General features: G+C 42.5%; 1 protein-coding gene across 4 annotated transcripts in view; it reads right to left on the reverse strand.

The window, feature by feature from the left end:
• LOC132407639 (rab-like protein 6) overlaps positions 1–21949 on the reverse strand; it is a 103013-nt gene that overhangs the window by 35895 nt on the left and 45169 nt on the right. For all 4 annotated transcript variants that reach the window (XM_059994427.1, XM_059994426.1, XM_059994429.1 and 1 more), the window contains 2 exons: positions 19052–19157; positions 9221–9324 (listed from right to left, as the gene is read on the reverse strand). In XM_059994427.1, the coding sequence (XP_059850410.1) occupies positions 9221–9324; positions 19052–19157 (210 nt within the window). The remainder of the gene's footprint in view (positions 1–9220; positions 9325–19051; positions 19158–21949) is intronic.

A 21949-nucleotide genomic window follows, 5' to 3' on the forward strand; every position in this document is an offset into this window, starting at 1 on the left:
AGATTTGAAGGGTGCAATGTTTACCTTGATAGCTTTTTGTTCATTGTCAAACAGCCTTTTTAAAAAAAAGTGTTCTCAACCTTCAGTCAGAAGGCTGGGAGTTCAGCCTGCCCTCCAGAGGAGCGTACCGACCTGAGAGACACCTTATCTGTCGGGTGGAGGGAAGAGCTGTGCCAGATGGAGGGAATCTCACAACTGAGCATTGAACACTGCTGTGATTTTTTTTGTGAATCTACAGAAGTTTAAAGATCTGTGCCAAGGCTACATCCTTGCTTAGACATAACTTCTTGAAGTTTATCAATTGTAGCATTTCTTAACTTCCTTCCAATTAGTTTTCCATTTTGGATTCACTTTCCTCCTTCCAGTAACAGCCGTCTCTGCTCCAGACCATATTACTCAGGTATCCAAATACATTTCAAAGGAACAGGGCAATTTGGAACGGAGGGTGTGTCTAGATGTGGTTTGCATCACCTTCTCACCTTATCCACGCCCACTCAGCCTCACCTGCCTTTGTTTATTTATTTATCCAGCAATACAGCAAATAAAGGGAACTGGCCCTTCCTGCCCTTTGAGCTGCACTACCCCAGCAACCCTGATTAGCCCTAATCTAATCACAGGACAATTTAGAATAACCAATTAACCAACCTTTGAAATGTGGGAGGAAACTGGGACAGCCTGGAAAAATCCACACATTTCACTGGAAGGACGTACAAAGACTCTACAAAACAGAGCCAGAATTGAACTTCGAACTCTGGAATGCCCCAAGCTGTAATAGTGTCATGCTAACTGCTATGCTAAACAGCATCTGTAAAGGGAAATGGAGGAGAGGTGGCTGGTATAAAGAGATAAGGAGCCAGGAAGTTGATGCAGGGGAGGAGGAGAGTGGATGGTTGGGCTAAGAAATGGCAATGTGGGATTGGGTGTGTGTAGAACTGGACTGATGAGGAGAGAAATGGACAGAGGAAGTGTGGACCATCTGAAATAAGAGACTACAATGTTTGTGCCAATGGTTTGCAGACTATCCATGTGGAACATGAGATGCTGTGCATCTTGCTTGTATTTGGCTCCCTCTGGCTGTGAATGAGGCCAAGGACTGACTGATTGGTGGGGTAACGCAGAGGGGAGTTAAATGACTGGTAACCGGGAGCTCCAGATGGCCATGGCAGATGGAGCACAGGCACGCAGCAAAGCAGTGTCTAATTCTGCCCTTTGTCTCATTGATGTCTCTCCTCGGCCTTCTCTGAGGCAAAACGAACCTCATACTACCTGGGTAGTCTACAATCCAAAGGCATCATTGAATTCTACAATTTCAGATACCCCGCACCTTTTCTGTCTCATTCTCTCACCAGTTCTCCTACAACCATCCATTATCCAGCTTCTTTCCCATTCTCCATCCACTCCATTTTCCCATCACACACTCTCTCTCCTCACTGGGTCCCCTCCACCCCACTGTTCCCATCTGCCCACTCCTACTCTAATTGGATCCATGCTCCAACTTCCTTTCCTATTGGACACCATCATCTGCAGCCCTCTATTGCCTCCACTTCACCTCTAAGCATCCATCCCCATCCTTACACTTCTCTCTCCCCTCCACACCTGACCATCTGCCAATCATCCCTCTTCAGCTGGATCCACCAGCTCATGCTTCGCCTCAGTGCGCTGGTTACCTCCCATCCAATCTTATAGCTCAGACTAAAGGTCTCAACCAGAACAGTCGACTATTCAGAACCCTCCATGATTGTTGCCTGACCCACTGAGTTCTTTCACCAGTTTGTTTTTGCAGCAGATTCCAGCATCCACAACCTCCTGCATCTGAATATGATGCACCTTGCCAAAAGTTTGTTAAAAACTCAAACAAGCCACACTCTGGGCATCCTTGCCAGCAAAGTCAACAAAGTTGGTCAGGAGGTATTTGACTCAAGGACACACTATCTGTTCATATGACTAACAGTTGTCAACAGTACAAGTCTAACAAAGGTGCCCAGTGGCAGACAGGCCTGTTACGTTGAGTTAGACTTGTCATGGGAGGTCTTGTTCCATACTACTGAAAGGGAAAGGCAGAGCCAATTGTGTACAACTCCACAGAGGTAATTAAAATGTTAACCATCAGCCATTTGCTCTCCTGCCCCCACCCCGCTGCTTGTCCCAACCCCAGTCCTTCTCCTCCCCTCACTTCCCCTAGCTCTGGTCTCTCCCCAGCCTTTTCCTCATTATCCCTTCTCCTCCACCACTTCTCTCTCTCCATCCTGATGAGGAGGCAGGTGGCATTGCCCATTTCTCTTTAAACAGCTGCTGACCTGATGACGATAAATTTGTTTGAAACAAATAAAACATCAGCATTTGGAAATCCAAAACAAGAATCGGGAACTACTACTGCAAGTCAAGAGCTTCTCTACAACACCTGGAGTAATGAGTTGGTTTCGGTCTCCTTATTCAAGGACACAGCTCAGAAAAATATGCTTTACTTGGTTGATTATTGAAATGAAAAAAAAAAGGTGATCTTTATGGGGAAGCAATGAACACATTTGAGTTCAGAAGAATGAAAGGTAATGTTATTGAAACGTGGTATTGAGGGATTTTGACCATTTATTACATTGAGATATATTCCATCTTGAGGGAAAATCAGAGACAGGCATGTGGCCCACCATATCTGTGCCGATCAAGTTCCTATCTATATTGATCCCATTTACCAGCACTTAATTTAGAACATACTCTGCCCTGGCGATTAAAGTACTTGTTCAGATGCTTCTCAAATAAGAGTCACCGCCTCCATCGCCCACTTAGGCATATATTCCAGATCATAACCACCCTATGGGACAAAAAAATTCTTCCTTAGATTCCCTCTAAATATCTTATTCCTCTAGTCTTACGCATCACTAACATAGCAAAAAGTTTCCTACCCTATATATATCTCTAAGTTTTGTATACTCTTACCCTTAGCCTTCTCCAAAGTTATGAAAACACACTTACCCTATCCACTCTCTCAAGTGAAACCTTTCAACCCAGGCAACATCCTGGTGAACCTCTGCTGTTTCCTCGCCAGTGCAACCATGCCCTTCCTATTGAGCAACCACTGATGTTTTACAAAGTTACACCAAGACCTCTTACATTCTATGCCTAGACTATAGAAAGCAAGCATCCTCAATGCCTTCTTCACTACTCTATCCATGCTGCCAACTTCAGGCACCTCTGGACCAGCACACCAAGATCCCTTTGTTCCCCAAGGATCTCATGGCACATATCCTGACCTTACTTGACAATATGCAATGCTCCACACTTACCAGGATTAAGTACCACCTGCAATTGCTCTGCCTAACTTAAAGGTGATCAATATCATCCTATAAACTAATTCTATTTCTCCCAGTATCAACAATACCAGCAGCTTTCAAATCAATTGCAAACTTATGATTCAAAATCTGGAATAAAGGGAAATCATTTCAGAATAGTGCACCACCAGAAATGAGGAGGAATTTCTTTTCTCATCAGTCTGGGAATCTTTGGAATTCTCATCACCAGAGATGTGAAGGCTGAGACATCTGAATATATTCGTGGAGACTGGAGAGAAGGGTTAGATTGATCATGTAGTAGGTTAAAAATTTGGTACAATATTGTGGGCCGAAGAGCTTGTACTGTGCCGGAATGTTCTATGTACTCCACCCATTTTTGTTGCTCAACCAATACAAAACTGTACCTTCCTGAGCAATCCAGTGCAGAGCCTTGAAACACAACAACCTAACACAGAGAAATAACTTTTAGGCTCATCTTTAACGTTCACAAACCTCTGCAAATTCTTTCACTCAAGTTCAGGCTATACAAAGTTCAGTTTACTCATGGGTGACAGAAGATGCTGAAGACCTTTTTGTTTGGGGCAAGGGGAGAGAGCAAAAATTTAAAATCCTTGACCTCAGTATCAAACTCTTTATGCTTTTAAACAACCTCTTCTCTTCAATGTCTCTCTGACTTCTATCTGGTCCAAAACCCTTCACCTCTCTGATTTTGGCCTCTTCACCTAACCAGATGGCAAAGTCTTCAGCTGTCCGTGTCTTTTTCGAAAATGCCTTCATCTCCATACGTCATGCTCCTTCTTCAACCCAAATTCAGACTATGACTGTCCATTACTTTCAACTTTTTGCCTTGCTGATATTCATTCCCCTTCATATCTGTGTTAGGTATCTTTCAGGTTTCTCTGCTTCAACATTAGGGTCAATAATCTCCAGTGGCTTTAACAGGCTGATCTCTAGCACTCTACAAATTCCACAGAGACTCCAGCAACCTGAGGACAGCTTCAGGAAAGTCTGTTGTAAGCCTATGACCTCTGCCCTCAGGGTCACCGATTATCACCTGGGTCATGAGACAGATGCATTTCCTAGGCTTACTAGGCTTACCTGTAGCCCCCTATTTTACTAAGCTCCATGTACCTATCTAAAAGCCTCTTAAAAGACACTATTGTATCTGCCTCCACCACCGTTGCCGGCAGCCCATCCCACGCACTCACCACTCTCGGCGTAAAAAACTTACCCCTGACATCTCCTCTGTACCTACTCCCCAGCACCTTAAACCTGTGTCCTCTTGTGACAACCATTTTAGCCCTGGGAAAAAGCCTCTGACTATCCACATGATCAATGTCTCTCATCATCTTATACAAACGTTTGTACATCTCTATCAGGTCACCTCTCATTCTCCTTTGCTCCAAGGAAAAAAGGCCGAGTTCACACAACCTATTCTCTTAAGGCATGCTCCCCTATCCAGGCAACATCCTTGAAAGTCTCCTCTGCATCCTCTATATGCTTCCACATCCTTCCTGCAGTGAAGCGACCAGAACTGAGCACAGTACTTCAAGTGGGGTCTGACCAGGGTCCTATATAGCTGCAACATTACCTCTCAGCTCCTAAATTCAATTCCACAATTGACAAAGGCCAATGCACGGCACGCCTTTGTAACCACAGAATCAACCTGCGCAGCTGCTTTGAGCGTCCTATGGACTCGGACATCAAGATCCCTCTGATCCTCCACAATGCCAAGAGTCTTACCGTTAATACTATATTAAGGAAGGAACTTACTGACTCTTATCAAAATAAAGGAAATTAGATCAAAATTCTATTCCTAAAACAAGGCTTCAAACAGAACAGCAAAATTCAGTTCTGAGCATACTCCTTTTGCAAAAATGTTCAGTGATCCAAATAATTTGCTGAAACAATAAACAGACGTCTGATGATTCCACCCACCTGATCAATCACATAACTGACGACGAGGTAGAATTACAATGCAGCATGTGATGGGGACTGCCAGTCCAAATTCCTAATTAAAATCCCGGCCTGTCTCCTTATAATATAAGATAAACAAGTGGGAGGTGTGCTATGGTTCAAAACTCTGCAGGGGTAAGCTACAAGCTACAATCAGCTTGCGTTGAGAGGCCGTGCTTCCAACGCTGTAACTGTCTCTGTTGCTGCAAGGTGGTCAGAGAACGGAAAAATGATCTCTTAGGCAGCCACTCATCTAACATCACAATAGCTTTAAATAAATTAATTAAGAGCCCAGGCACTGCAGATTTAATATCAGGGACACGTCTTCTCTTACAGAAGATAACTGATCTATAACTATTTGTGCCTTTCAGTCAAGGATTGCAAAGCTGTTTTCACGTATCACAACTGACTGCCAGTCACAGTTTTGTGAAGCCATAAAAGTAGATGTCAAAGTTTTGAAACGTTCATTCGGCATTTCTCCACTTACAGCACATTAGTGTAGACCATCAACTCAAACTTCTTCCCAGAATCGTTCTACCATTATGCCTCCAAACTGACCATCCCTGATTCACCAGATATCATGGACCATTCTCCTTGATTATTTCCTACGCTCATTGGGATACCCTGGTGTTATTACATTCTCACAGCATATCCGAGGAAAATATCGGATGAAGCACCCTTTAAGGTGTGTGCAAGACAGTTGGAGGACTGAGTGATATAACCCAGTCACTACATACAGAGGGTGGGGACTATCCATAGTAGCATCGTACGCAGTACTGGCGATGCAGCTGAGCCAAGGACTAATGAGGGTGAGCTTGTTGGTTGATTTACTCCAGCTTTGGTACATCCTGGTATCAGATTTTAATTGTATGACGTGCGTTCAAGATAGTGCCAGCGAACTACGCTATCAATGATGACGTCCTGAAAACAGTCCACAAAACTACTTCTTTCAAATAGGATTCTACTGCAATTAGAACCTGTGATTTACATTTTGATGGTGTGTTTTTGGGTCGATTGAGCAATTTGGCTCAGAGGAAATTCAGTGAGTTTGACAGCAGAGCGAGGGGCCTGGTGGCCTGGACGTGGGGAAAGATCCCATGATCAACTCCAACTCTCCGATTAAGGCATCCAGCAAGTTGAAGTTGACGAAATCGAGAGCAGAGTGCGGGTATGTTCTCCCACTATTCATCATCCCAAATGCAACACCTCACACTTGTCTGCATTAAATTCCTTCTGCCATTTGCCAGCACATTTTTCCAGCTGGTCCAGATCCCGCTGCAAGCTTTGATAGCTTTCCTCACAGTCCACTTTGCCCCCAATCTTGGTGACATCCGCAAATCTGATCCAGTTTACCACATTATTATCCAGATCATTGTAGATGATAAACAACGACAGACCCAGCACTAGCCACTAGCCTCCAGTCACAAAGGCAACCATCTACTACTTCTCCCTGGCTTCTCCTGCTAAGCCAATGTGAATCCAATTTACTTCCTCATCCTGAATGCCAAGCAACTGAACCTTCTTGATCATGTCCATGTAGACAATATCCACTGCCTTTCCTTAATCAACTTTTCTGATTTCTAAGATTAGTTAGAGACAATCTACCACACAGAAAGCTATGTTGACTATTCCTGATCAGATCCTGTTTATTTAAATGCTTATATATCCTGTCCTTAGAATACCTAACAATAATTTACCCAGTACTGACATCAGGCTCACTAGCCTATAATTCCCTGGCTTATTCTTGGAGCTTTTTTTTTTGTAGAACAGAACTACATTAGCTCTTCTCTAATCCCATGACACCTTACTACAAAGTCCAAGGCGACACGATATCATGCTCCGGGGATATAACTATGATAATTTATCTCAAGTCAGCAAGCACCTCCTCTTCTGTAAGCTGGCTATGGTCCACGACCCCACTACAGTTTTGTGTTAGTTCTATGGATTCTGTGTCCATCTCCTGAATAAAATCAGAGGCAAAAAAATCTATTCAAGATTTCCCTCATCTCTTTCAGCTCCATGCATAGATGACTACTAATTTTTAAGTGGACCAATTTTGTCCTTTGCTATTCTTTTGCTCTAACTGTATCTGTAGAAGCCCTTAAGATTCCCCTTCCCCTTGTCTGCTACAGCAACCTCATTTCTTTGTTTAGCCCTCCTGATTTTCCTCTTAGTGCTCTCTTGCATTTCATATGCTCAAGTATAACATTTGTTCCTTGCTGTCCATACCTGCTAGGTAACTTCTTCTTAAAAAAAGCCACAATAACCCTCAAAAACCAAGGTTCCCTAAACCTGTTAGCCTTGCCTTTTTCCCCTTAACAGGAACATACAAATTCTGCACTCTTGATATTTCACGTTTCATTTACCAAATTTCCCCTTTTCTGAAAACAACCTATCCCAGTCCACAACTTGTAGATCCCTTCTAATGCCCTCAAAATTGGCCTTTCCCCAAATTAAAATCTCAACCTGAGGATTAGTTCTGTCCTTCTCTATAATTATCTTGAAAATAATGGAATTATGATCACCAGATCCAAGGTGTTCCTCTAAAGATTTATTTTATCACAGTGAAATGTGTCATTTGCATTAACAACCTAGACACCCAAGGATATGCTAGGGAAGCCTGCAAGTGGTGCCACACATTCCTTCACCAACATAGCATGGCCACCAGGTTCAAAGCAACAATATAACAATCAGCAACAACAGCAAAATAAGCCTCTTCCTCACCCTCCCACACACACATGCCTTCAACCCCTCAGGGCAGGGTGCCTCCAGGCCTTGGCCCCTGATTCTCAAACTCCCAGACATCAGGACTCCAAATTCTAGTCTCTGATCTGGACTGTAGGCCATAGGTGTCAAACTCAAGGCCCGCGGGCCATATCCGGCCCGGCGTACAATTATATCCGGCCTGCGAGATCATTTTAGATAGATCTATTATTTTAATTATTAATGGCCTGGCGATATGAAGCCTATGATTGTATGTTAATACCAATCATAAAAATAATGCTTGCTCAGCAGTCTTCTTCATAAGAAACGGAAGTTGTGAAGTGAAACACTTTGTAGTTATAGCAGAGACTGAGACACACGAGAACAGGCTGAAAAAACGGAGGCAATGAAAGCTGCGTTCGCACGCGCCCGACTGATCTGGCCCGCATTAAGCTGCATTTTGCCCAATCCGGCCCGATACCTAAAATGAGTTTGACACCCCTGCTGTAGACTCTACTTTTGCACCTCTACTTCCAGACTCACCAACTTCAGTCTTTGATCTTTCCGTCTTTCTACCCTGGGACTCACTCAGCTCTGGACTTCCACCTTCAGTTTTGCCCTCTGGATTTTGCTGACTTCTGGGCATTGATCCCTGGACTTGCTATTCACAGGTTTGACCTTTGGTCTATCACACACTTCTATCACCTGTCTTGTCTCGTTCCTTGACAGGAGACCTAGTATTGTCCGCTCTCTATTTGGGGCTTTTAAATATTAAGGAAATTTCTGGCTCAGTGCGAAAGGCCAAATGTCACATTCTTTGTAACCATTACACTGTTTTCTGCATTATTTTTCTTTTTATTACTTTCAGTATTTAAAAACGGAATGACCTGTCTGGAAGGCTTTTCACAGTACCTCTCAGTACACGTGACAATAAAAACCAAGTCCAATTCCAGATGAGAAATCCCACAACACTGGGCTATGACACCAAAAACATATTGGCAACTTGTTCCCAACCGCCTAACTGGTTACTTATCTCTTTAATGTTTTGGCGACCGAACTTCAAATAATTGCTTTCGATCACTGTAAAGAAAAGAGGAAAATTTTTATTAAGTTTCCTCTTTGATATATGGCATCATTTTCCCTGTACAACTGCAACTAAATTCCTGTTTTAATGCAAGGAGGAAAAGAAAATCCCACACTAAACAACAGAGCTAATTAAAACTGGAATATATCCACTACCTGCTGACAGAAACAAAGAATGAGCTTATACTTACAGTTCATAATTCTGGTCCTCGGTCTCATACTGTACAGAGAGTTCTTCCAATGTGGCATCAATATCCAGCTGATTAGTCTCCAACTGCTTCAGCAACGTCTCTCTCTGAAGGAAGAAAAAACCTAGTCAATGTCCAGGAAACGAGACATTCGCTCATCCACATACTGCAACCACCACAAATCATCAGTGTAGACTTAAGCAAGATGAAAGCATTAATAGATGCAATCTTTCTCAATTCTGATGAAAGATCTCAGATCTGAAACATTAACTGTTTCTCTTTCCACAGATTTGGCTGGAGCCACTGAGTTTTTCAAGCATTTTGTTTTTATTTTAGAACTTCTTTCTTCGCACCTTCTGACAGACTGGTAATATGTCACCATTCCCAACTTTTCCCTCCTCTTCTACAAAGTCCCCATCATCTGCAGACTTTTCCCTCCCCACATCCTCAGTTCAGTGAACACAATTTCCACTGCTGTAAACCAATCCCCTCTCCACTGGACTTAAGATTCCCTTAATGCTCAAATCCATCAGTCTTGAATGTAATTACCAGCTGCACACCTGCGTTTCTCTGGGTCAGAGATATCCATAGGTACGCAACCTTTTGAGTGAAGAAACCTCTCATATCATCCCCCTATCCTTCAACCATGCCCTAATAAAGATCTTCCAGCTAGGAGAAATAGCATTTTAAGGCCAGCACAGATGCACAGCTCAGTTTCAGAGTTCCAGATCCGATCCAGATCTCAGATGCTGTGTGTGCTGAGTTCTCACATTCTCCCTGTGACAGCAAAGGCTTCCTCCCACTGAAAAACTTCCCCTAGCGTGTAAAGAGTGGTAGAACCTGGGTGGAGTTGGTGAGAATTGTGAAGAATAAAAAAGGCATTAAAACAAGATTAGTGTAAAAGTGTAGGCATGGACTCGGGGGTCAAAAGGCCTGATTCTGTGCTGTATTGCTCTATGACTCGACAAAAAACAGATAAGTGGATTGCTTCGTCTTGGATTACAATATGCCTCCTGAGAACTGTTGAGAGCTGGACCCCCAGGCAAGTGCAGGGAATTCCACCACACTCCTGCCGTGCCTTGCAGATAGCGAAAAATCTTTGGGACCAGGAATCAAGTCACTCACCACAGGACACCACGTGCTCATAACATTTTCTTAACAAATAGTGACACCTGGAAATTAATAGTTGGAGTGAGGAGTGTTGCTGAACCTCAACAAAAAGCAACTGGATCTTTTCTTGATGAAAATGGACACTGTTCAGTCACTGCAGCTCAAATATTATTTCCCATTTATGGGTGTCAAACCTGGCTTCATGTGAGTATGATCCCCTTCAGTTCCTCAAGCATTCTTCCTTCTAAATGCCTTCAGATAATGATTTGTCATTCAACGCAAAGGACACCTCCATGAAGTGTGTCAATGTGTACGTTACACAGGGACATGGTTCAATAGGATATTATTATTTGCTGGAAGTAACTTAGAAAATGTGTAGGGTTGAGGTGTTCTCAGATCTTGGCAATCCATTTGCAAACATTTTGTCACCATACAAGGAGACATCATCAGTGCACTGTTTATTTGTGGTGTGTCCACTGAACACCTGGCTTTTATATACTTATCAATCAGCTGATTTTAGCTGGCTGGTGATGTCGTGACATCAACACTAGACATCAAGGTGAGGTTATTCACAGTTGTAAGAAAAAGTTTGCCATCCTTTGCAATGACATGGTTCTCTGCATTAATTACTCATAAAATGCAGTCTGATCTTAATCTAAGTCACAATAATAAACAAGTACAATCTGCCTAAAATAATAATACAAACATTCATACTTCTTCTCATCAATACTGAGTACACTATTTAAACAATCACAGTTTAGATTCAAAGAAGTATGGAACCTCTGGGGTAATGCCTTCTTACAAAAACTATTCAGGTTTTCCCATCAATGAGATGAGATTGGAGGTGTGGTTTGTAAAGGTGCCCTGCCTTATATAAAAAAGACAAAGTCAGGTTACTGACAGAGCCTGCTGTTCTCAAGAAAGATCTGTTTATGTACACCATGCCTTGATCAAAACAACTTTCAGAGGATCTCAGAAGAATTGTTGAGATGCATGAAGCTGGAAAAGGCTACAAGAACATTTTTAAAGATTTGAGTGTTCATCAGTCCACTGTTAAGAGAAATTGTCTACAAATGGAGGAAACTCAGTACTGTTGTTACTCTCTCTCCCGAGGAGTGGGCATCCTGCAAAGATCACACCAAGAGCACAACGTGCAATGCTGAAGGTGGTGAAAAAGAACTCAAGGTTAACAGCAAAAGACCTGCAGAGATCTCTAGAACTTGCTAAAATCTCTGTTCATGTGTTCACTATAAGAAAAACACTGAACAAGAATGGTGTTCCTGGAAGGACACCACGGAGGAAACTGCTGCTCTCCAATTGCTGCACACCTTAAGTTTGCAAAAGACGACAGTTGTTAGGACAGTTAGGACAATGTTCTGTGGACAGATGAGACAAAAGTTGAACTTATTGGCAGAAATGCACATTGCTATGTTTGGAGGAAAAAGGGCACTGCACACCAACACCAAAACCTCATCCCAACTGTGAAGCATGATGGAAGGAGCATCATAGTTTGAGACTGCTTTGCTGCCTCAGGGCCTGGATAACTTGCAATTGCTGAGGGAACAATGAATTCAAAATTTTATCAAGACATTTTACAGGCGAATGTCGGGTTAGCAGTCTGTCACCTTAAGTTTAGTAGAAGTTGGATAATGCAACAAGACAATGATCTGAAACACGAGAGTAAATCAACAACAGAATGGTTTAAAAAGAAGAAAATTCGTGCTCTGGAATGACCAAGTCAGAGTCCAGACCATAACCCAATTGAGATGCTGTGGCATGAACTAAAGAGGGCTGTTTATGCAAGGCATCCCAGAGATATTGAAATGGAACAGTTGTCTATGTTGTCTAACAGTTGTTCCCGGAGAAGGAAGGATTCAAAGGGGGGAAAGGGGCCACAGTGGTTGACAAAGGAAGTCAGAGATTGCATAGCATTAAAAAAAAAGTACAACAGAGTGGGAAGACAGATGATTGGGAAATTTTTAAGGAACAACAGAACTTAACTAAAAAGGCAAAACGGGGAGAAAAAAATTAGGTATGAACGCAAGCTAGCCAGGAATATAAAGGAGGATAGCAAAAGCTTTTTTAGGTATGTGAAGAGAAAGAAGATAGATAAGAACAATGTTGGGCCCTTGAAGAATGAATTGGGTGAAATTGTTATGGGAAACAGAGAAATGGCAGAAGAATTTAATAAGTATTTTAGATCTGTCTTCACTAGGGAAGACACAAGCAATCTCCCAGATGTATGGATGGACCAAGGACATAGGGTAACAGAGGAAATGAAACAGATTGACATTAGGAAGGAAACAGTAATGAGTAGACTGATGGGACTGAAGGCTAACAAATCCCCAGGTCCAGATGGTCTGCATCCTAGGGTACTAAAAGAGGTGGCTCTGGAAATTGTGGATGCATTGATAATCATTTTCCAATGTTCCTTAGATTCAGGATCAGTTCCTGAGGATTGGAGAATGGCTAATGTGATCCCACTTTTTAAGAAAGGAGGGAGGGAGAAAACAGAGAACTATTGACCTGTCAGCCTAACATCAGTAGTGGGGAAGATGCTAGAGTCCATTATAAAGATGAAATAGTGGCATATCTAGATAGCAGTGATAGGATTGGGCCGAGCCAGCATGGATTTACCAAGGGCAAATCATGCTTGACTAATCTATTGGAGTTTTTCGAGGATGTAACCAGGAAGTTAGACGGGGGAGATCCAGTGGATGTAGTGTACCTCGATTTTCAGAAGGCATTTGATAAGGTCCCACATAGGAGATTGGTGGGTAAAATCAGAGCTCATGGCATTGGGGGGAAGATATTGACATGGACAGAAAACTGGTTGGCAGATAGAAAGCAAAGGGTGGCGGTGAATGGGTGTTTCTCGAAATGGCAGGTGGTGACTAGTGGGGTGCCACAGGGCTCGGTATTGGGACCACAGCTGTTTACGATTTACATCAATGATTTAGATGAAGGCATTGAGAATAACATCAGCAAGTTTGCTGATGACACTAAGCTGGGTGGCAGTGTGACATGTGATGAGGATGTTAGGAGAATTCAGGGTGACTTGGATAGGCTGGGTGAGTGGGCAGATACTTGGCAGATGATGTTTAATGTGAATAAGTGTGAGGTTATCCACTTTGGGAGTAAGAACAGGAAGGCAGATTATTATCTGAAAGATGTAGAGTTAGGTAAGGGCGAAATACAAAGAGATCCAGGAGTCCTTGTTCATCAGTCACTGAAGGTGAATGAGCAAGTGCAGCAGGCAATGAAGAAGGCTAATGGAATGTTGGCCTTTATTACAAAGGGAATTGAGTACAAGAGCAAGGAAATTCTTTTGCATTTGTACAGGGCCCTGGTGAGACCACACCTGGAGTATTGTGTACAGTTTTGGTCTCCAGGGTTAAGGAAGGACATCCTGGCTGTAGAGGAAGTGCAGCGTAGATTCACAAGGTTAATTCCTGGGATGTCCGGACTGTCTTACGCAGAGAAGTTAGAGAGACTGGGCTTGTACACGCTGGAATTAAGGAGATTGAGAGGGGATCTGATTGCAACATGTAAGATTATTAAGGGATTGGACAAGATAGAAGCAGGAAATATGTTCCAGATGCTGGGAGAGTCCAGTACCAGAGGGCATGGTTTGAGAATAAGGGGTAGGTAATTTAGGACAGAGTTAAGGAAAAACTTCTCCCAGAGAGTTGTGGGGGTCTGGAATGCACTGCCTCGGAAGGTAGTGGAGGCCAATTCTCTGGATGCTTTCAAGAAGGAGCTAGATAGGTATCTTATGGATAGGGGAATCAAGGGATATGGGGACAAGGCAAGAACCAGGTATTGATAGTCGATGATCAGCCATGATCTCAGAATGGCGGTGCAGGCTCGAAGGGCCAAATGGTCTACTTCTGCACCTATTGTCTACGGAGGAATGGTCTAAAATTCTTCTTCGTCATTGTACAAGTCTGATCAGCAGCTATAGGAAATGTTTGGTAGAGGTTATTGCTGCTTAAGGTGGTTCTACCAGTTATTAAATACAAGGGTTCATATACTTTTTCCAGCCTGGATTGCGAATGATTAAACTACATGTTCAATAAAGACATGAAAATTACTATTGTTAGTCTATTATTATGACTTTGATGAAGATCAGACCATATTTCATAATACAGAAAACCACACAATTGCAAAGGGTTCACAAGCATATTCTTGCAAATATATATAAAGAGGAAAAAACAGAAGGCAATAAGAATCCATATTGCATGCATCTTCATTCATTGACAAAACAGCCCTTAACATTGTAAAGGTTTTTTTTCCTGCAGTTTTTGGGCTTACTAAGGCACAGAACAGAAAGGAAGAGCTGTTATTAGCCATGTATAATTATTATTGTCCAAAGTACAAAGGTCTGTAGCAGTGTTTATCAGAACTGAAGAACATTATACACAATACAAATGACATATGGTACTAAAATTAAAATGGACTCTGTGCTTTTATTGATAGCCTTAGACTAAAAGTCAAACCTTTTATTAACTCTTGCACACCTGACCCACATGATATTTACAGAGACAAAGAATGGGAAAAGGGTATCAGCCAAGCTGGAAGTGGTGTCTGTCGCTCAGTTCTGATGCTCTAAGATAGGTCTGCCTCATGAATGAGCTAACAGCATGTGGTCAATTCTTCAAAAGATCTGCCATCAAAATCAGTTTCAAAAATCAAGTTCCACTACGTGGTACAACTGGACTCACTTCAGTTTTTAAACCAACTGTTGCCTGTTACATATTTTGAAGACGACCATGCTCAGATTATAGACTGTCTTGGGAAACTTGAAGGGATGGTGTCAAATGCAGAAAAGCTTTGAGATGAGGTTATCCAGTTCCATTTTTTTGAAATCTCCTCCAGTCTTCAACTGGGCTACACACAAAAAAACTCAGTAGGTCGGTCAGCATCTGGGGGGGGGGGGGGGGGAATAACCTGTTTATTTATTCTCCGCCACAGATGCTGCCTGACCTGCTCAGATCCTCCAGCATTTTGAGTGTGTTGCTCAAAATTTCTAGAGCCTCTTATGTTTATGATCTCTAACTTAGCTGCTTATATGACATCCTAATTGAGAAGCTCGGCTACAGTACTGAAGGCAAATGTCCCCCACCAGAACCATTACTTTGTCAATGACTTTCCTTCTACTGCACGGTTAGAAGTGGGGATGTTTGCTGATGATTGCACAATGTTCAATCCTATTCACAATTCTTCAGTAAATCAAGCAATTCATGCCTGCACGCAGCAAAACCATGTCATGGGCCGATGTGGCAATCAATAACCACCTCCAGCTGCAGAAAATCTAACCATCTACAGTACGTCAGACCAGTTGCTCTGTGTGTCTCATCCCTCAGCCCCTGACATTCTAGAAAACAGTCCAAGTTTGACCAGCTTCTCCTTACAGCTAACATACTCCAATCTACACAACATCCAAATCAATCTCTGCTGCATCCTCTCCAAAGTCTCCACATCCTTCCTGTAGTGTGGTGATCAGGACTGCACACCATATTCCAAATATGGCTGAACCAGCTGCAATATGATCTGCCAACTTTTACAATTAAAACTCTATGGCTTTATCAATGAAGGCAAGCATGCTAAAAGCCTCCTTTACCACCCTCACACACTGTATTTGCTATTTTCAGGGTTCCATAGACATAGATCCAAAGATCCTCATTCGTCTAAACTCCAGCAAGTAAAGCCCAGAGCCATCAAACACTCCTCATACATTAATCCTTTTATTCCCAAAATCATTCTCGTGAACCTCCTCTGGACTCTCTCCAATGCCAGCACATCTTTTCTGAGATAAAGGACCCAAAACTGCACACAATACTCCGAGTGAGGTCTAACCAATGGTTTATCAAGACTCAGCATCACACCCTTGCTTTCATACTCTAGACCTCTTAAAATGGGTGCTAACATTGCATTTGGCTTCCTCACCACTGTCTCACCCTAGGGAAGTCTGCAAGAGGACTCCCGAGTCCCTTTGCACCTCTGATTTTTTAATTTTCTCCCCATTTAGAAAAATAGTCTATGCCCTTATTCCTTCTACCAAAATGCACGGCTATACACCTCTCTACATTATACTCCATTTGCCACTTCTTTGCCTGTTCTCCATGTCTCCATCCTTCTGCAGACTCCCTGCTTCCTCAACACTACCTGACCCACCACCTACCTTCATATCGTCTACAAATTTGGCCATGAAGTCATCAATTCCTCCATTGAAATCGTTGTCATTTAATGTGAAAAGAAGCAGTGCCAATATCAACTCCTGCAAAACACCAGTAGTCACCACACTTTGCATCCTGCCAATCAGCTGATTTTCTATCCATGCTAATATCTTTTCTGTAATGCCATGGGCTCTAATCCTGTTAAGCAACCTTATGTGCCCCACTTGCTTCTTTTAAACTCTCTCTCCCACTACGCAATCCAACATCTCCTGGAGAACTATGGCACATAGAATGTCCCAACTACCCCTGCATACTTCCTTTAAACTCTTTCTCACTACGGAATCCAACATCTCCTCAGGAATTGTGGTGTATCAAATGTCCCTCCTTAATATGAGACTGCAGTTACTAGATTAGGCTACTCCAGCAGCAACTCCCAATCATGTGACCCTTACCACCAGGAGGAAAAGGGGCAGCCCAAGCAAGGACATGTCTCAATCACCATAGAATTCTGCTTCCAGCACACTGCTCCCCTTTCATGCCTTCTCCTTCATCCCTCCTGAACTACTCAGTTCTTTATACACCCAACACACAAAATGCTGGTGGAATGCAGCAGGTCAGGCAGCATCTATGGGAAGAAGTACAGTCGACATTTCAGGCCAAGACCCTTCATTAGGACTGGGAGGGACTCACTCTATTACCGTACTCTTTTCCCTCTCTTACACCCACACCAGCACGCACCCCCATCACCATACTTTCCCTTGCTCCACCCACCCAAAATGCCCATCACCCACACTCTTCTGCCTCTGGTTCTCCTCTCCTAAATTATTCCCACTTGCTTTCCCCACCTTCCTCACTTGATTCCATGCACCACCTTCCTTTCCTATTAGAATCAAATAGCTGCAGCTGTTCGTAACCTTTCAGCTTCTGCTGTTTTCACTTGCCCTCCCTCCATCTGCCTATCACCCCTCCTCACCTGAATCCACCTATCATTTGCTAGCTCTTGCTCCACTTCTTTACACCATCTCCCCTCAAGCTTTCAGTCCAGATGAAGGGTCTCGACCTGAAACGTCGACTGTGCCTTTCCCTCCATGGCTGCTTCTTGACCTGCTGACTTCCTCCAGCATCTCGTGCATTGCCCCTGCAAGGTCCCACCATCCAGACTTCATCCTGAAACTCCAACAGTGTGGGAGAACTATCAATGAAAGGGACAGGGGTGGTTCAAGAGGAGATTAATCACCAAGGACAATTAGATATGGGCAATAAACACTAGCTTGCTAGTGCCACCTTAAACAAATTTTCATTTATTTTAAATTTAGAGATAGAGCTAATTTCAGCAGCACACATGCAAGCTGTTGTTGTTGCTTGACTTGGGCTCTTCTGGCCCAATTGCCCGAAAAAAATCAGATACTTCCTTGAACTCCACCCCCTACCCGTAGTGCTGTGAAATAGCAATCTTTTATCTTCCCTCCCAGTCCTAATGCAGGATATCAATCTGACATATTGACATCTCTTGCCTCAAAAAGATGCTGTCTGACCTGCTGAGTTTCTACATTAGAACATTACAGTACATGTGCCCTTTTAACCTACTCTAAGATCAATCTAATCCTTCTCTCCTGCAAGGCTCTCTATTTTTCTATCACTCATGTCTCTTAAATGTCCTCAAGTTCTTCCAACTTTCTCTCTTTTTTAAATTATTTTGCCTGTTTTGTTATCTAAGTTCTTGCCCACTAAATGATCACCCATTCACCAGGCAATCTTGTCTACAATTTATCCCTATGGTACACCCTATTGGGATGATTCCTCTCCATCTTCCTTACAGCTTAACAACCTGCTTCCCAACTCAAACCTCAGATGAGGTTGAAGGGTCTTCAATCCCAAACATTAGTTGTTTCTTCTCTTCCCACAGATGTGACCTTACCTGTTGAGTATTTCAATACTGTTTGTTTTAATTCAGATTTAAAACATCTGCAGACTGCTAATTTCAGCAGCACACATGCAAGCTGTTGTTGCTGTTTGACTTGCGGATTTATTGAAACTCAGAACACCAAAATGGATGTGGCCAACGACAGAATCCTGGACATAACTGTTTATTGGAGCCCATTCAGCAAAGATAGTTTACAGGCCTTAGAAGTTTCTAAACATTTAATTGACTGATGATCAAACCGATCAAACACAGTATTATCTTTTGATATCACGTTCATTTTAATACTGAAGTTCTGCCACTTTACAAAAAGGTATATCAAATTTAATAACTTGCAGTAAAAATAAATCTCTTCCTCCTTTCTCATCTCTCTTCTTGGGGCAACCTATTGCTGATCAGCAAGGGTGAACTCTGTTCTGCCACATTTTCTACCTATTTTCCATCAACTGAGAAGCATGGTTGGAGGGTAAAGAGCCAAAATATTTCAAAGGCTGGGATTTTCATGCTTTTTAACAATTTTTTTAAATAATTAAGAAATATGTACAATATAGGTGCTGTCACAGTACAGAGAGAATTAAACTGCAATTGTAATAGAAAATTCAAATCTTGATCCAAGCAACTCACCTGCAATTGAAGAAATGGAATATTGAAAAACTTGTGCAAGTACTTCAACCCAAAACCATTCTTCATTGAAGATTCTGCATATCGAATATATGATGACCTGGGTAACCTAATGAGGAAAGGAAAAGCAACATTAGTTGGAGGAAATAAAGACTGATCAGATTGGTGAATGGGATCCTCAGTGACACCACAGCTAATACTATCAGTTACAGAAAGTACACAAAATGAGAATGAGAGTTAGTCCAACTCACCCACACCATTGTTGCTGCTCTACATGAGCTTGAATTTGAGCGTGAGCTCAAATTATTTGCCAATATATCTCATTTCCTTCTCCCTCAGATTATTATCCATTTTTCCTGCATCCCTTCATGCTACTTGTCTTAACTACCTACATTCAATAAACAAGTTATATAGTGCTACCACACTCCAGGTAAAAAGCTTTCCCCTCAATTTCCTTTAAACAACAGTGACTACAAGTCAAAAAATACTTCCTTAGCTGCAGGGAGCTTCGGGGCATCCTGCGATTCTGGAACATGGTTTCAAAATGCAAGTCTTTCTTTCCATCAGATTTGCCCCATCAAAAAGGCACTCTTTTTTTTTGCACCAGTTGCTTAAAGGCTAAGCTTTGACCAAGAAGCCAAGAAAACTGCTGCTCTTCACCAACAGCATCCCAACACAGTTCCCTAATTAAATGCTGCACTGTGACAGCACCTCTGATCAGCAATTAACATTCATCAATGTCAACCTAATAACAGGTTCGAATTATGGTGGAACTTCAGGCTGTGACCCTCTTAGAAGGATCCAAGCAGTAACAACTGCCTTCAAACAAGAACAAACAGAGAATTCATCTACTAATTACCTGCCACAATTGAAGCTTTGATTTAAACAATCCTTATGGGAGAACTGCACATCCCCATTGGTGAAGTGATGCTCTTTATTATCACCCTAACTGAAAACACTCTATAGAGTCACTAGACTGAAGCGCATGACGGAATGAACCCACTCCAAATGCACAGTTGGACACAGCGGCAAAATGTTGAAGGCAGCAAAGCTAAGCTCCAGTGGCAAGAGGTATCTCACAATGTGCTAATACTTCTTTGATAGTTCTCGTCTCAAATGAACATGCAGTCAAGGGAAAAGGAAGGACAGCAGGATTTGGGGAGAAAACAAAAACACCAGCAATTCCCCACTAAGTGGAGAGAACGCTACCAGATATTCTCTCTGCCAGCTATCTCCATGAACCGGGGGCAAGTTTAGCACTTTCTTAACGACGACGTTCGCTGGCCAAACACAGCCAGCAGGATAACTCAGGTTAAAAAAGAAAATGCAACAGCAACTGAGATGCTGTGTATATGATAACAGGTTACTGTGGGATTAATCTAACACTTCAACTGTTTCCAAAAATAGATTGTAACAAGAGTACTTCTGGGAAATTAAGCTGTTCACAATAGAAATACACAGAAGTAACATTACACTGCTCTCTCACCAGTATAACAGATCACCACATCTGCACAACAGACTAAGATGCCTATTCTGTGATGCAGTTTCTCAGTCTAGAAAAGCAGTGCAAATATTTTCTTTGTCCAGTAAAAGCCCACAGACAAGAGACAAACAGGACTGACAAGTCTGAGCCTGGTGGTTGCCAGGAGCAGAGAAAGGCAGTGTAACTATGTACTGAGCAGTGGGCAGGCAGCTCAACATTCCCACAGACTAGCCTAACAATTGCAACTTCCCATTCTTCAGAAGTTAATTCTGCTTTTTTAAACCTGGCTCAAGGTTTTTGAATTGGAGCACAGAAAACCACAGGGGCCGCAGTGTGTGAAATTTCTGGGCAAAGCTCCCCACCTGACATCAACTGTTTTGGTGCATCAACTCTTAGTACACTGGCATAAACACGGGGAGAAAAAAATAGTGTGTTCTGATCTACCTCGAACAATATTACTTGTAACATTCTACAAACACCAGCTGAACAACCATGTGTTTAACAGGTTATGATTGGAAAAGGAGGGACAATGTCCAGTGTCAGGAGTCAGCTCTAATGATTTCTGTCTGCAGTTTCGTTCACAACCTCAGGACATCCAAAATGCTTTGCAGCTAAAGCACAGCTATTTTAAGTGTAGTCACCGCTGAGCTGTGGGAAGCATGGCATACAGCAAGCTCCCATAAACAACAATATGATAATGACCAAGTACTTGCCCAGAATTTCTACCAGGAAGCTGGAAATTCCACATGGAACTGTGGCTTGAAGCTCCAAAGCTGTGTACAAGTTCCTGACTCCATAGAAGTGAGCACAAACATAGAAGTCCTAAACTTACACACAGCTGAGTGCAGAGGATTTCGCAACTGTACTCCAAAGTTGGGATGAGAACTTCCGTGGATATGCCAGTGCTTATGCTGGGCAATCTGACGAACACAGGAACAGTCAGCCCAGTCTTTGAATAAAGAGGTACAACTGCAAGGGAGAAGGGCAAGGAAAATGTAAACGGCTCATTTTTAATTGAGTTAATTTAAATGTATTAATAAATTTGAAATGAGTTCTAGTCCTTTCAGTGTTCTGATTTGGGTGCTTTTGAAAAAATTTTACATCATATTTGAATACAAAACATTAGGCACAATCACAAACATTCAAGGATTTGACAGTCCTGTTTTAGTGTGGCCATTTTGCTCATGGCCTCTCCCATCAACTCCCTTGTGAAAGTTCGAAGGGGAAATCCCACAATGATAACAATGGTTTAAACAGGAACTAGCTAAGTGAACATTGCAGGCCTTTGGCTGGGGTGGATAAAGGCTGGGTCCAACAGCAAGGAGAATTTCTTTGTTGCCACTGAAACATACTATTCTATTTCAACTGAACTCCCCAGAACTCTGCTCTAACCCATTCAGTCTTTACAGTTTCATAAA

Source organism: Hypanus sabinus, chromosome 18, assembly GCF_030144855.1.
Source record: "Hypanus sabinus isolate sHypSab1 chromosome 18, sHypSab1.hap1, whole genome shotgun sequence".
Taxonomy (NCBI): domain Eukaryota; kingdom Metazoa; phylum Chordata; class Chondrichthyes; order Myliobatiformes; family Dasyatidae; genus Hypanus; species Hypanus sabinus.